Source organism: Poecilia reticulata, linkage group LG15 (assembly GCF_000633615.1).
Source record: "Poecilia reticulata strain Guanapo linkage group LG15, Guppy_female_1.0+MT, whole genome shotgun sequence".
Lineage (NCBI taxonomy): Eukaryota > Metazoa > Chordata > Actinopteri > Cyprinodontiformes > Poeciliidae > Poecilia > Poecilia reticulata.
In genome coordinates this window covers 13,701,132-13,713,116 of record NC_024345.1, presented here as the reverse complement: position 1 = coordinate 13,713,116, position 11,985 = coordinate 13,701,132, and the positions used below count along the sequence as shown (strand labels likewise).

Sequence of the window (11,985 nt, the reverse complement as noted above, 5' to 3'; positions counted from 1 at the left end):
CCAAATAAACAGTCAAGGTTTTATTTACAAGAAAAGAAAATGGGCTTTTTATAAAGATGCATTAAATACATTAGATCTGACATCAAAAATGCATATAACAGGAATATTCATGATGGGAGAGCGACGCTTGAAAACGATGCAACAGAAGAAAAATGTAAAAAAAAAAAATATCTAAGAACTAAGAAAAATCCAGCATTCATAAAAAATGATGTTCAAGTCATCTTATAGAAAATATACCACAGAGCAGCAACAAATTAATATGATGATGTAACACACAGCTGAAAGCTTCAGACGCTGACATTCATACAGTAACAGGTACTCTGATAAGCAACGACAGCATCAAAGGTAAAGAAGCGTTAGAAAACTAAAACGATGCAAAAAAATCTAAATAAAATCGAGCGCAGTAACTAAACTGAAAAAAACTCTGAAACATTACAGTCATCTGGAGTTTCGATAGGCTTCTGTGAGGCAAAGGATCAAGTCTCTGAACCTTCATGAATATTCTTTAACTCAAGTGGCGAACCAGTGCAGTTACATTCCTCTACAATTCAAAGTTTACAACAAACCATCTGTTTGTGCGAACGCTGCTCCAAATACGTGACCTTATTTATATTCTTCGAACAGGACGGCGGTGTTTACAGCACTTTGGGGCGAGGGAGAGTAACAGTGTGGTAAATAAATACATCAATTTGTCTCTGGTGGACAGAAATGCTGCTGGTAAGCACAGTTTTTGATTATTCTGTAGTCACACGAACACGGTACGTTCTACTTTTTTTGGATACAGCTTTATGACAGCTTTTTTTTTTTTGATGCCCTGTGATAACATTAGATGCAGTATGCACAGTAAATACACTCCTCTTTTCTTCTCCCAGATCTACTTTACATGCAGCCACATATTTTTTATTTTTTCCCCCCAAATGGATTTGATCACCAGCTAATGTGAAGTGCAACAGGGACAACCGCTTTGTTTAAGTGCAAAACATTCAAGGGTTTCGTTTATTTACTGCGAGCGGTAACAATGTCAGAAATGGGGCGGGGAGGGGATGTGTGTGTGTGTGTGTGCGCGTACGTGGGGGTGTGTGTGTGCGTGTGTGTGTGAGGCACTGGAGATTATTTATGCTGTTGCAGGCTGTGCTTATAATAATCTGACAAGCATGGCTGATCTTAGCTAACAACCGCAAACCTTGGAAATCTTCTCATGCTCAAAAAAGTGCATATTACTTAGATATTTCCCAGCAGGCTGAGAAAATGCTTTTAGGTGAGGGAACGCTGTGTAGGCACATCAAGCTCACTGACTGTAGAATCAAAGCACAAATTACATTTCAATGTTTATCGGAGACAAAAAGAACAACAACAAAAAAAACAACTCCCATCAGGGATACGGGGTGGGGAGGAGTAGATAAAAGTTTGACTGGAGTTTAGTTTGAGGAACATAAATATGAGGCTATAAACCTGAGTTTTGCAGGTTTGGGATGGGGTAGAATTTGGACACCCGGCTTTGGGTGGTGGGGTTAAGGCATTCGGATTCCCCGCTCATCTTGAAGAAGACTTCTTGCTCCTGGAGCTTCCTCGTGAATTCCTCCTCTAGCGCCTGCAGGGAAGCAGTGAAAAGCAGCCGTAAAATGCAAATCCTGCTGAAAGAAACCTCCCGTGAGCGACTTTATGACCGAAGAGCATACCTTCTTCCTAGGTCTCAGCTTCTCTCTCCAGTCTTTTATCTCCTGGCTGTGCTCCTCATCCAGCTCCTTCAGCTTTTGGGTCTCGTGTTCAATGAGCAGGTGGCATTTCTCGTTCTGAAAACGAGGCAAGAGAACGATGTTATCACCATGAATCGGTGCTGAACTCTGGGTTTTTTTATGCACTCATATCCAAACAACTCTCTGCTCTGCTTTTAAACTGTTGTATGTACTACTCTCTGTGCCACTAGCGTAGAAAGTCAGTTTTCCTATTCGTCCGCAGTAATAGTAATCAATTGATTTTAATGTAAAAATCAGAGAGAAAAAAATAATCTCAAAATAAAAACATCTTTAGTAAAACCTTTTCATAATTTTTTTTAAAAGCATGCTTAATGTAATGCTACGCTTTTATGCCTGTTTATTTTCCCTGTACAAGTGCAGCCTTGTCAGAAATAAACCACACATCTCCAAAAAACACTTTACAGGAAACAAAGAAAACGTCTTGATTCTGGATTCAAATTCAAACTGTTTGGAACAAGCTCTTAAACATATATTTTTCAAAGTAATGTATCAACAAAACTTGAAATAGAAATGTAGAATAGAAAGGTATGGTGAGAAACCACACGAGTCTCTAATTTTTGGACTTTAAAACACTAAACAGCTAAAGCCAGACGGTGCTAGTTAACACAAGTTGTCCAGCAGGGGGCACTGCAGCAGAGAACGGGGCTTTAAAGACCGGTTTTCATGAACACATCCTCAACTCGACAATGCATTTTTTGTATATGTTATATAATTTAGGGAGGAAATAAACACTTCCAATTGTATGCAATTAATTTCCAATAAGTATTGCTACAACCAACAACCAACTGACAGGGCAGACTTTTAGTGTTGGGTTTCTATTTGCTTCAGAGTGACGTGTCGGTGAGTGTAAGTGTCAGTGTGACCTGCAGCTGCTGCAGCTCGCGGATGTTGGAGTCGCACTGCAGCTGCAGATCCCTCATCTGGTTCTCGTGTTTCTGGTGCTGATGGAGTCTCTCGTTCTTCTGCCTCTTCTCCTCCTGCGCGGCAAACTAGACGGAGAGCAGAAGAATCGCACGGCTTTATTTAAAACGAATGTTTGTTAAAAGCAAAAACAAATATGGAGGTGAGCTAGTGTGGATACAAAGAAAAAAAGGGGGGGGGGAGAAACCAAAATACTTCTTCTTAGGTGAAAGATGGGAGTGTGACTCTGCACCTGCTTTATGCGTTCCCTCTCTTGGTCTGGCGTCATGGCCGCGACAACGGTGATGCGGAGGCTCTTCTTGAACATGGCCATGCGGGTCTTTGCGTCGCTGCGTTGGATTTTGGGCAGGCGGACCCTCTCTTGATTCTGTTTGTTCTTCAGCTCCTCTATCAACCGCTGGTTGTAGCGCTGCATCTGCTCCATTTCCTACCACAAACGCAAACTTTTACAAATCTAGTATGTTCGACGAAAACCTGCATCTGCTTCTCTAATCCGTTACTTTTTCATGTCGCTTCAGCAGCTGATGTCTCTGCATGAAGTACTGGTCTTTCAGCTGCTGCTTGAGCAGCTGGTGCTTCTCCTGCAGGTGGCGCTCCTCCAGCTCCCACATTGCTGCCTCTCGTGCTGCGGAACACACCAGAATGTGAAGGCAGGGCTGCGGACGTGTTCTGGTTAGCAAACATGCTGGGCAGGAGGAAAACTAAAGCGAGTTGGACCGTGTGCAGCACGTCTGATTGATTGTCGTCTTTGTTTATGTTGACCTGAGGCATGCCATGCTGCAGTGACACAGTAAATCATGCAAAAGTGGCCAAACCATGTGTTGTGAAACCAAGTTTATGTTCATCACCAGACATCTGAGCAGACTGATGTTTGGGGATCTCTGGATCACATAAAGGCCTTTTTTTTTTTTTTTTTTTTTTAATTGAAGTTATTTTTTTAATACTATATAGTTCTCATAGAAATTTAATTTTAGGTTTCATGGCTGTGGGATCATACAAATGAACTATAAAGTTCATCACTGTGTGGAACAAAGCCACACATCACATGAGTTTCATCTTTTCAGTGGAATGACTGAAACTTTTCAAGGATTTTCTTTTTGCTGAGATAACAGACAGAACTCAATTGTTTCTCTTGCTGCAAGCTGCAATCAAATGTAGCATAAATGGAAAAGTGTGTCAGAAAAGAGAAACACAGCATAATCTCTGGAAGCAGAAGACGGTGAAGGCGTTCTGAAAAACCTAGGAGAAAAAAAAAACAGCGTTTCATGGCTCCTCCTCGGCTTCCTTACCTCTCAGCAGCTGCTGTTTGTGGTTGAGGCAGTCCCTCTCGATGGTGGCTATTTCTAGTTTGTGCTGCTGGATGATTTTCTTCAAGGCGCCGTCCAGCTCCTGCTGCTGCTTCTGCAGGAACTCCTGCTCCTGAGGAGAAGAGCAGCCGCAGTGAGGAGAGGCCACAAAGAGGGACAGCAAAGAGCCAGGAACGACGAAATGCAATGAAATGTCACACGACACATACAGGTCCAAGCCTCATCAAATCTAATCATAGAACATCCACTTCAAACTCAGTCCAACATCATCAGCGGGTCTGAAGAGAGGAGACGGGGAAAAAAAGAGGCTCAGAGGAAAACACTTGCACTGATGCCAGCACACACCCTTCAACTGAGGCTGATTACATCAGGTGACCGTCTCAGACAGCAGGAGAAAGCAACGGATTTGAACCGTTGGAAAATTTGGCATTTCTGATTTGTAGTATGCGCTTGCAAATTTGCAGTTTCTAGCTTCATTACCTACTTATGATTCCATGTGATAAACTTTTATCGTACAGATGAGCATTTAACCGAGACTGACATAATCATTCTAACGAGACACTGTGTAGTTATAAGCTTTTGAGTAATGGAAGGAAATCAGCTGGGAAACAGAAATGACTGATTTCACTTTGAAACTAAAAATGTTATATTTTCTCCGCCCTGTAAACACACCCTAAGTTAAAGCTAACAGGTAGCAACAATCTTTTTTTTCTGGAAGCTGATCATAACCAAGGAAGACTAAACTAACCTCAGTGCTGGATTAGTGTTTCAAAATAAAGTCAAAGGAAGCACAACAGCAAATCAGAGGCAAAATATCAAATTGGACAGTAAAAATTGTGACATTCTGACGTGTGCAAAAATATAAATAAATAAATGAAAGAATCTAAAGTAATTCGGAAACTAATTATTTTAGAGAAATTAGTTATAGATATTTCTTGTCAAAATATTTGGTGAAAATTGACTGTATTTCCACGTATCTTTATTACAATAAACATTTGATTGTTCAAACTGTTGATCTTTACATTGAGCCACACAAAATAATTCCTCAGGACAAATTATCATTGACTAAAATCTGAGTTTGCAGATAAAGATTAGATTATAAATAAGATCATAAAAACAAAATCTGTGAACAGAAATTGGCAAAAAAAAATAATCTCTGATTGGTGCATCTGTGCTTTTGAATTCTTTCACTCTGCTTCATCATAACATTGTTTGCTCTCAAAGACAAGCTTTTGGTACAGAACAAGGCAACTTGGTAAACATCTTTCTGTTATTTCAGAGTAACCCTTTACGCTGCTTTAAATCATTGAACAAATGACTCTCAGGCGCCGTTTAGGCAGCTTCAGTATAACTGCTCCTCAGGTGCAAAAATGTATACTCAGTCAGAAGATCTCAAAACCTGCATTACCAGCATATTAAGACAAACACCATCCAGTTTTATGCACACGATATTAATGCCACGTACGTTACACAAACCAGATGTAGAACATTTGTGAACTGGTGGAGGAAAAAAATACTGAGCAGGAGAGGAAGAAAGACCACTGCACAAATACAGTGATGGCAACACTCAAAAAAACAAAACATCAAAGAACTACAAGCCCAACGCCGCCCATGCTTACATGTGTAGTTCTCAAAGTACAAGTGAAGCAGCACAAGCGATCCTGTCACTGAACTTCACACACATCTAAGTATGGGCCAGAGACCGAGAGAAAGCAGGGTGGGTGGGTGGGTGGAGGAGGTGGGGGCACTTACATCCTGCATCTGAGCGTTGAAGAGTGCGCATGAGGATAACTGAAAAGACTGTATCATAACCTGGGCCACTGCCTGCGGAGGAGAGCACACAGCGCACTCGCCTTGATCACACGGACAGACGGCACACACAGCGGGCTGAGGAGTTCTCTCTTTCTCCCTCTCTCTCTCACACACACACACACACTCGCACCAGTTCTTCCAGAGTTATGCAAGACGTGGGTCTTCCACTTTGGGGATGTCAGTCAGCTTAATGCGTGGGGAACTGCTCCGGTAAATGTTAGGAGGAAGCCAATTAATTAGTTATTAAAGCACTTCTCATAATGGCATGCTTTAAAGCGGATAATAAATTCAGCATCTTATGTGAACCCGGCGTGCAAAGGAGCAGCTTTTTTAACGCCGCCGGCTAATCGAGCGTCATAATCGGAAGTTTGCTTTGGAAGACGACGTTTGGAAACGGTTTTCAGTTCAGATGTTTCCTGCTAGAAACTCTTCAATTATCTATCAAGTAAGACGTAAATGATCTCCTCTTCTAACTGTAATGTGTGAAATGGCAGAAGCAGGACAAATATCCAACAATACTGCAGGAAGTTCATGTGGTTACTTCTTGACTATTTTTAATAGAACATTTTATGAAAAACCACAGCAAAACTAAAATGGCTACCAGATATCAAACGCAAAAGTAAGTTGCAAATGACAAAAAAATGTAAATAAATAAAATAAAGGTCAAATGCACTTAAAGCTGCAAATGATAAGTTGTCATGTTCATACTTTTATCGTGCATTTTAATGGACTAAATATAAAGATCAATGATTTTCCTTCTGATTTACATAGATTAAAGCAGAAAATCAGGATCAACATTACTAAACAGCCTGTGGAGTCATGGAAACACGTTTCCACATAAAGCTGAATGAAAGCACCGACACCGCAATTCAGTACTCAGTAGAGTAAGCACAAAAACTATTCAGATATAAAATGACTGCACAATTTTTTATGTTACAATAACCACTGAATTCGATCAAATCTGTTCACCTCCAAATGAGTTACACTAGATAAAGGAAACTTTAATGGTTAAAGAGTTAGAACTCTAGAAATGGGGAATGTACAGAGTGAGTCACATTTGTTGACACCTTTGCTAAAGATGTGGAAAAACAACTAAAATAGCTATTTTTATTTAAGCTGAGAATTTTTATTTAGGAGGCAAAATATTTGTTATATATTCAACCACAACTGAAAATTATTGGGACTCCTGCTGTCAAACTCTGTAAAACCCTTTGATGCTTACAGGTCAGCCCTTAAAGTCCGCTTTTTGTTTATTTGTCCATGTCATGGATCATTAATCGCTGTGTGTGGCGGAGAAATAAATGTGGAACCTCGTCCAGCCTGGTAATCCCTGACTGTGTCGTGTCAAAATTTACATCCCCAATAAACAAACTTTTATGAACTCTGAAAGTTTTATTTAACTTAAAAAAAATAAAAATATATGCTTCAGTTACATTTAAATGTTTCAGAGTGAGATTATACCACTGCAAGTCTGTTGTTGTTTTCTTTAAGGCTTTTCATACATCTTCACCAGGTGCTGCCAATAAATGTGGCCAGAATCCAATTAAAACCTAAAAAGCTAGACAAACAGGAAATACAGACATATTGCTTGTGCACATTAAGTCAAAAGAATAAAAAACAGAGACGGCAATGATTTACCTCTGCAGTCTGGAGGAGCGCCAGTTCCTCTCTTATGCGTTTCATGAGCTCTTTTCTCATGTGTTTGGGTGACTGTCCGACCTCCTGAACGGCCTACAGCAGAAACTAGTTGATGCCGTATTGTTCTTAAAATCTGACAAAGCTGCCCAACAACCAGGGGGAGACATGCACGGCTCCGTCTTTGACAGAAGAGTTACAGCATCCAGCCACCGAGAGATTTACCGCCATCATGCTAATTTCCCCCCTCCGCCTCATCTTTTTGGACGTTTATTAAATCATTTCTGGAAAATTTAAGACTGAACTGCAATATGTACACGCCAGGAGTTTAACTGATGCATGCCAGAAGGTGTTAGTCCCAGAAAAGCTTCATTGTGTTTGCGTTTGATTAACTCCACCACAGCCACAGGTTTGAATGTCCTGACCGACGAGATTAAAGGAAAAGAGTAACTGACATGGAGTAGAGATTATTTAGCTTCGAAACAAGTTTGTTTTTTTAAAACTAAATACAAGTTGTGCTAACTTCATGCAAAAATGCATGAACAGTGCATCTTTAAAGTGCACACTCACCTTTTAAAATGCTGGAACATAAATCTTTAGTATAAATCTTGTTAATTTCAACTAGAAAAACTAATTTCTTTAAGGGGAAATTACACACCCTTAAAATAATACTTCGTTGATGCCAACACCGCAAATTATTCCTTGTTTTAGCAGTTTGGATACGTGACAAATATTCTGCTCATTTAAATCTGTCCAACTGTAGTAGTTAAATGTCTGTCTTTTTGTTTTAGAGTTTGTGTTGTATATGACTATATATAAGGGCTCTTTAAATAAAGTTTGATTGATTGAATCCAAACAAAAACGTATGACTTTTCCCAATTGAGCAGTTTAAAATACTGAAAAAAATCATGAATTATTGTCACAATGTCATTTTAACAGGAGAGTGTGCACTTTTTATATCAACTGTATTAAACTCATTTCTATCACCAAACACAATTTCTGTTGAAATATGACTAAGAATTTGTTGAAACATGTTAATAAGATATCATAGATTTTATTGGATTCCATATCAGTTACTCTGATGCAAGGCAAGGATTACTTAACCCAAAGACACCCAGCACCTTTAGATATAACATTGATCATCCCATAACCAGTACAAACTCACACATTCATAGAACAAACATGGTTAGTTCAATATACAGTTGAATTACATGTCTAAACAACAAAAACATTTTAAAAACAAAACTACAAACATATTAAGGATACAGCTGAGATATTTTTCGTTAAAATTAAAAGGAAAAAAAAAGGAGAAGCAGCAGAACAGAAGCCAAACAACTTAACTGCACTAAGAAAGAAAAAGCAGCAAATGTTCAAAACATCTAAAGCACTCTGCAAAGCAAGCAGATCCCGCTGAAGAGGCAAGGACAGAAAATATGGGACACGACAGCAAGACTGAACTCCATTAAAAGGTTTTTAAAAGACAAACACTCCGGAGGATTCAGCTCTCAGGAGGAAACCGGAGAGTAGAGAAGCAGCAGAAACCTTAACACAGGTTAAGACCGATATGAAAAAAATGGATTAAGGAGCATTTAGGGGAAAAGCTAGAGCTGGTCTGTAGCGATCGTCTGCACACTACACCAACAGAGCACTACACCAACAGAACAGCTGGCCACAGCACTCCCACAGGATTGGCGCAACGAAACAAACCAAGCCGCAGTTAAGTTGTTCAACAAGGAACATTAAAAAGCTCCGCGTGACATGCAGACGCCAGAAATGAGCCGAGCAAACCGCCGTGCAGGTCCGTACCTCCTTCTTCCTGTTCTTCAGCATGTTCTGGAACTTGGACAGCTCTTTGTCCTGGTCCGCTTTGATGCGCTTGGCTTCGTCTCGGAGCCGGCTGGTGTGATCCTGTTCCAGCCGCTCGATAGTCTGCTTCTGCTTCTTCTCAAGGTTCTCCACCTCTTGGTCATACTGACGTTTCTTCGCCTGTCAAACGAAACAGGACGAGGTAACCGTAGAAATTTCTATACAGGCATTTTTAAAAATCCAGTGCGAAAGCCTTTGACAGTTTGCTGACTAATGAACAGACAATAACATCTTCAGAGTTTTATCATTCTAGATGCCACAGATTACCAGTCATGTCAACGCTCATTTCTGAGGAGTTTGCCAAAAAGCGAAGGAAAAAAAAAAAAAGAAGGAAAAAGAAACATTACACCACTTGCGTTAGAAACAAAGTGACTCACAGTAGTTTCCTGTTCAAAGCGCCGGTAGATTTGTTCTCTCTGCTGCTGCAGCTTGTTGCTCAGCTCCTGCTGGGCCCTTTGCTCCTCTTTCTGAAGGAGGCGAAGCTCTCTCAGCTCTTGCCGCCTGAAGAAGCCGCACAAAATGACTTATCAGATCAACACAACAGCGAACACGAAACAAACTGATTCATTTGCAAATTGTATATTTATACATTAAAATATTTTCTTTTCCCCCCTTCTTTTGTTTTTTGGGTAGTTTTTAGTTTATGATCTGATCATAGGAGTGGGCAATAAATCAATTTGATAAAATGTTCTGTTTTAGAAAATCATTTTTTGGACATTTTTGATTTTGCTAAATTATTAAAATTTAAATGTTTAAAAATGCTGAGACTTGTTTACATTGTTTCCCTAGTACTTTGTTTTGCTTTATCTTATAAAACCAGACTGAAATAATACTTTCGTTTTCATATTATTTGTGACAAAATGTAAAACGTTTACAGGAAAAGATACTAAACAGTCAGACCTTGTTTTATCTTTATATACATATAAAGATAAAACACAAGGTGTTTTATCTTTAAATTGCAAAATTAGAGATGAATGTGCCATAACACAGCATGAATCATGGCAGATAACCCATCTGAAATTTGTAAAACGTTGTGGGAGTTGCAAAATGAATGAGAGCTATTTAAGGCAGGCGGGGACGTTAAACGGGTCACGTCCTAATTTTAGACTGAACAGTGTATCGGGCCGTACCTCAGGAACCTCATCTCCTCACTTTTGGCGTCGTTATCCGTCACTATCTTTGACGTTGTCACGCTGACCTCCACACCATCTACCAAGAACTTCCGTGTCTTCTTCAGAGTCTTCTTTTGACGTTTTGACTCCTTCCAAAATAATTGAGGTGGATTTACATCAAGGCAAATAATTACTTGGCAAAAGGGGCTGAGGAGCGTTTAGCTTTACCTGCATAGATATAGAGCCTCCTTCTTTGCTCTTGGACAGGAAGCTGGAGATGGACAGATTAAGGTCGAGGCTGTTGCTATCGGCAGCAGAGCTGCTTCCTGAGTCAGAGTCCTTCTCCACATCTGACTTGGTCACAGCAGGGCTTCCGTGCTCCATCCTGCTTTCTGAGTCGGTTTCACTCTCCTGGACAGAGACGCAGTCTTGTGAGGTGACCTCATCTGCCTGAGTACCCATTTCTCCATCTTTCTTAACCGAGACATCCTGAGAGATAACTTCAGAAATTTCTGATGTGACTTTGACGTCGTCGCCGACTTGATTAGATTCACTTGGTGCTTGTTCCTCGAGTTCTTCCTCCACTTTGCTCTCATTTTCTTGTTTTGGCGGCTCGGACTCTTCGGGGACTTCGTCTTTTGTCTCCTCTGATTGATTTTCGGTGCTTCTGTTTTCTAAAACAGCCTCAGAGGAAGACTCCTCTACCCTAGACCTGCTGTCCATGTCTCCATTTATCTTTGTGTCTATTAAATTTGACTGTGAATTATTAGTATCAACATTTTCAACAGTCTCATCGGCGATGTTTTTGATTTCGTCTTCTGTTACTTTCATGTGTTCGGCGATCTCCTCCTTTAAATCTTTGCTTTCTTCCTCACCCACTGCTACTTCATCTGCTGTTGTACCTTCAGGGATTTCTTGTGATTCAACTGAATCTGCAGCACTGCCTTCACCTGGCTGCTGTTCATCTTCATATAGCTTCATTTTGTCTTCGGTAGTTTCCTCCTCCATGTCCATTTTCTCCGATGTCTCCTTCAGTTCCTCAGCTTCTTCAACTTCTGAGGGAGGTTTTTGGGAATCCACAGCTTCATCTGGCTTTGACACTGCCGCCTCACCAGAGATCTCTTCAGTTTGATCAACATCTAGTTGAACCTTTGCAGAATCCTGTGAAGTCAGGTCTTTGCTTGTCTCCGTTGGTGCAGGGGTCAGGTCCTCGTTGCTGGCAGAAACTTCATTGAGCTTCTCGTCCTCCATCTTGTCCACTTCGCTTGTTCCGAGTCCTTCGTCCGAGAGCTTATCGCTGCTCCGGTCTTCCACAGGCTCAGCTTCAGTTTTTTCTGTAACAGATTCCAGGTTGGAGGGAGTAGGTGGGACTTTGTCTTCCTCTGAACTGGCCATGCTGACATCTGATGGTGCTCTTTTGTGCCCAGGCACTGTCTGATGGGTAGAAAAACAAATGGCTTTAAAATTGTTGTGATTTACTTTTAAACTAATAAAATAAATAAATTAAATAATTTTACATTTGCTAGAAAATTATTTTAAACAATAATTGCTATATATATATATATATATATATAT

The 11,985-nt window shown here is 40.3% G+C and overlaps 1 protein-coding gene across 3 annotated transcripts in view; it reads right to left on the bottom strand.

Annotated features, from left to right (window-relative positions):
- Positions 1 to 5: 5 nt before the first annotated feature.
- slka (STE20-like kinase a) overlaps positions 6 to 11,985 on the bottom strand; it is a 23,330-nt gene continuing 11,350 nt past the window's right edge. The window contains exons 9-19 of one of the 3 annotated variants that reach the window (XM_008429363.2): positions 10,639 to 11,844; positions 10,429 to 10,559; positions 9,676 to 9,799; positions 9,239 to 9,418; positions 7,436 to 7,528; positions 3,968 to 4,097; positions 3,179 to 3,303; positions 2,911 to 3,105; positions 2,621 to 2,746; positions 1,680 to 1,793; positions 6 to 1,591 (exon numbers count right to left, since the gene is read on the bottom strand). In XM_008429363.2, coding sequence (XP_008427585.1) covers positions 1,445 to 1,591; positions 1,680 to 1,793; positions 2,621 to 2,746; positions 2,911 to 3,105; positions 3,179 to 3,303; positions 3,968 to 4,097; positions 7,436 to 7,528; positions 9,239 to 9,418; positions 9,676 to 9,799; positions 10,429 to 10,559; positions 10,639 to 11,844 — 2,571 coding nt within the window. In that variant the 3' untranslated portion in view covers positions 6 to 1,444. Of the gene's footprint in view, positions 1,592 to 1,679; positions 1,794 to 2,620; positions 2,747 to 2,910; positions 3,106 to 3,178; positions 3,304 to 3,967; positions 4,098 to 5,737; positions 5,810 to 7,435; positions 7,529 to 9,238; positions 9,419 to 9,675; positions 9,800 to 10,428; positions 10,560 to 10,638; positions 11,845 to 11,985 lie in introns of all 3 variants that reach the window. The other 2 variants (XM_008429364.2, XM_008429365.2) reach the window with 2 other exon arrangements.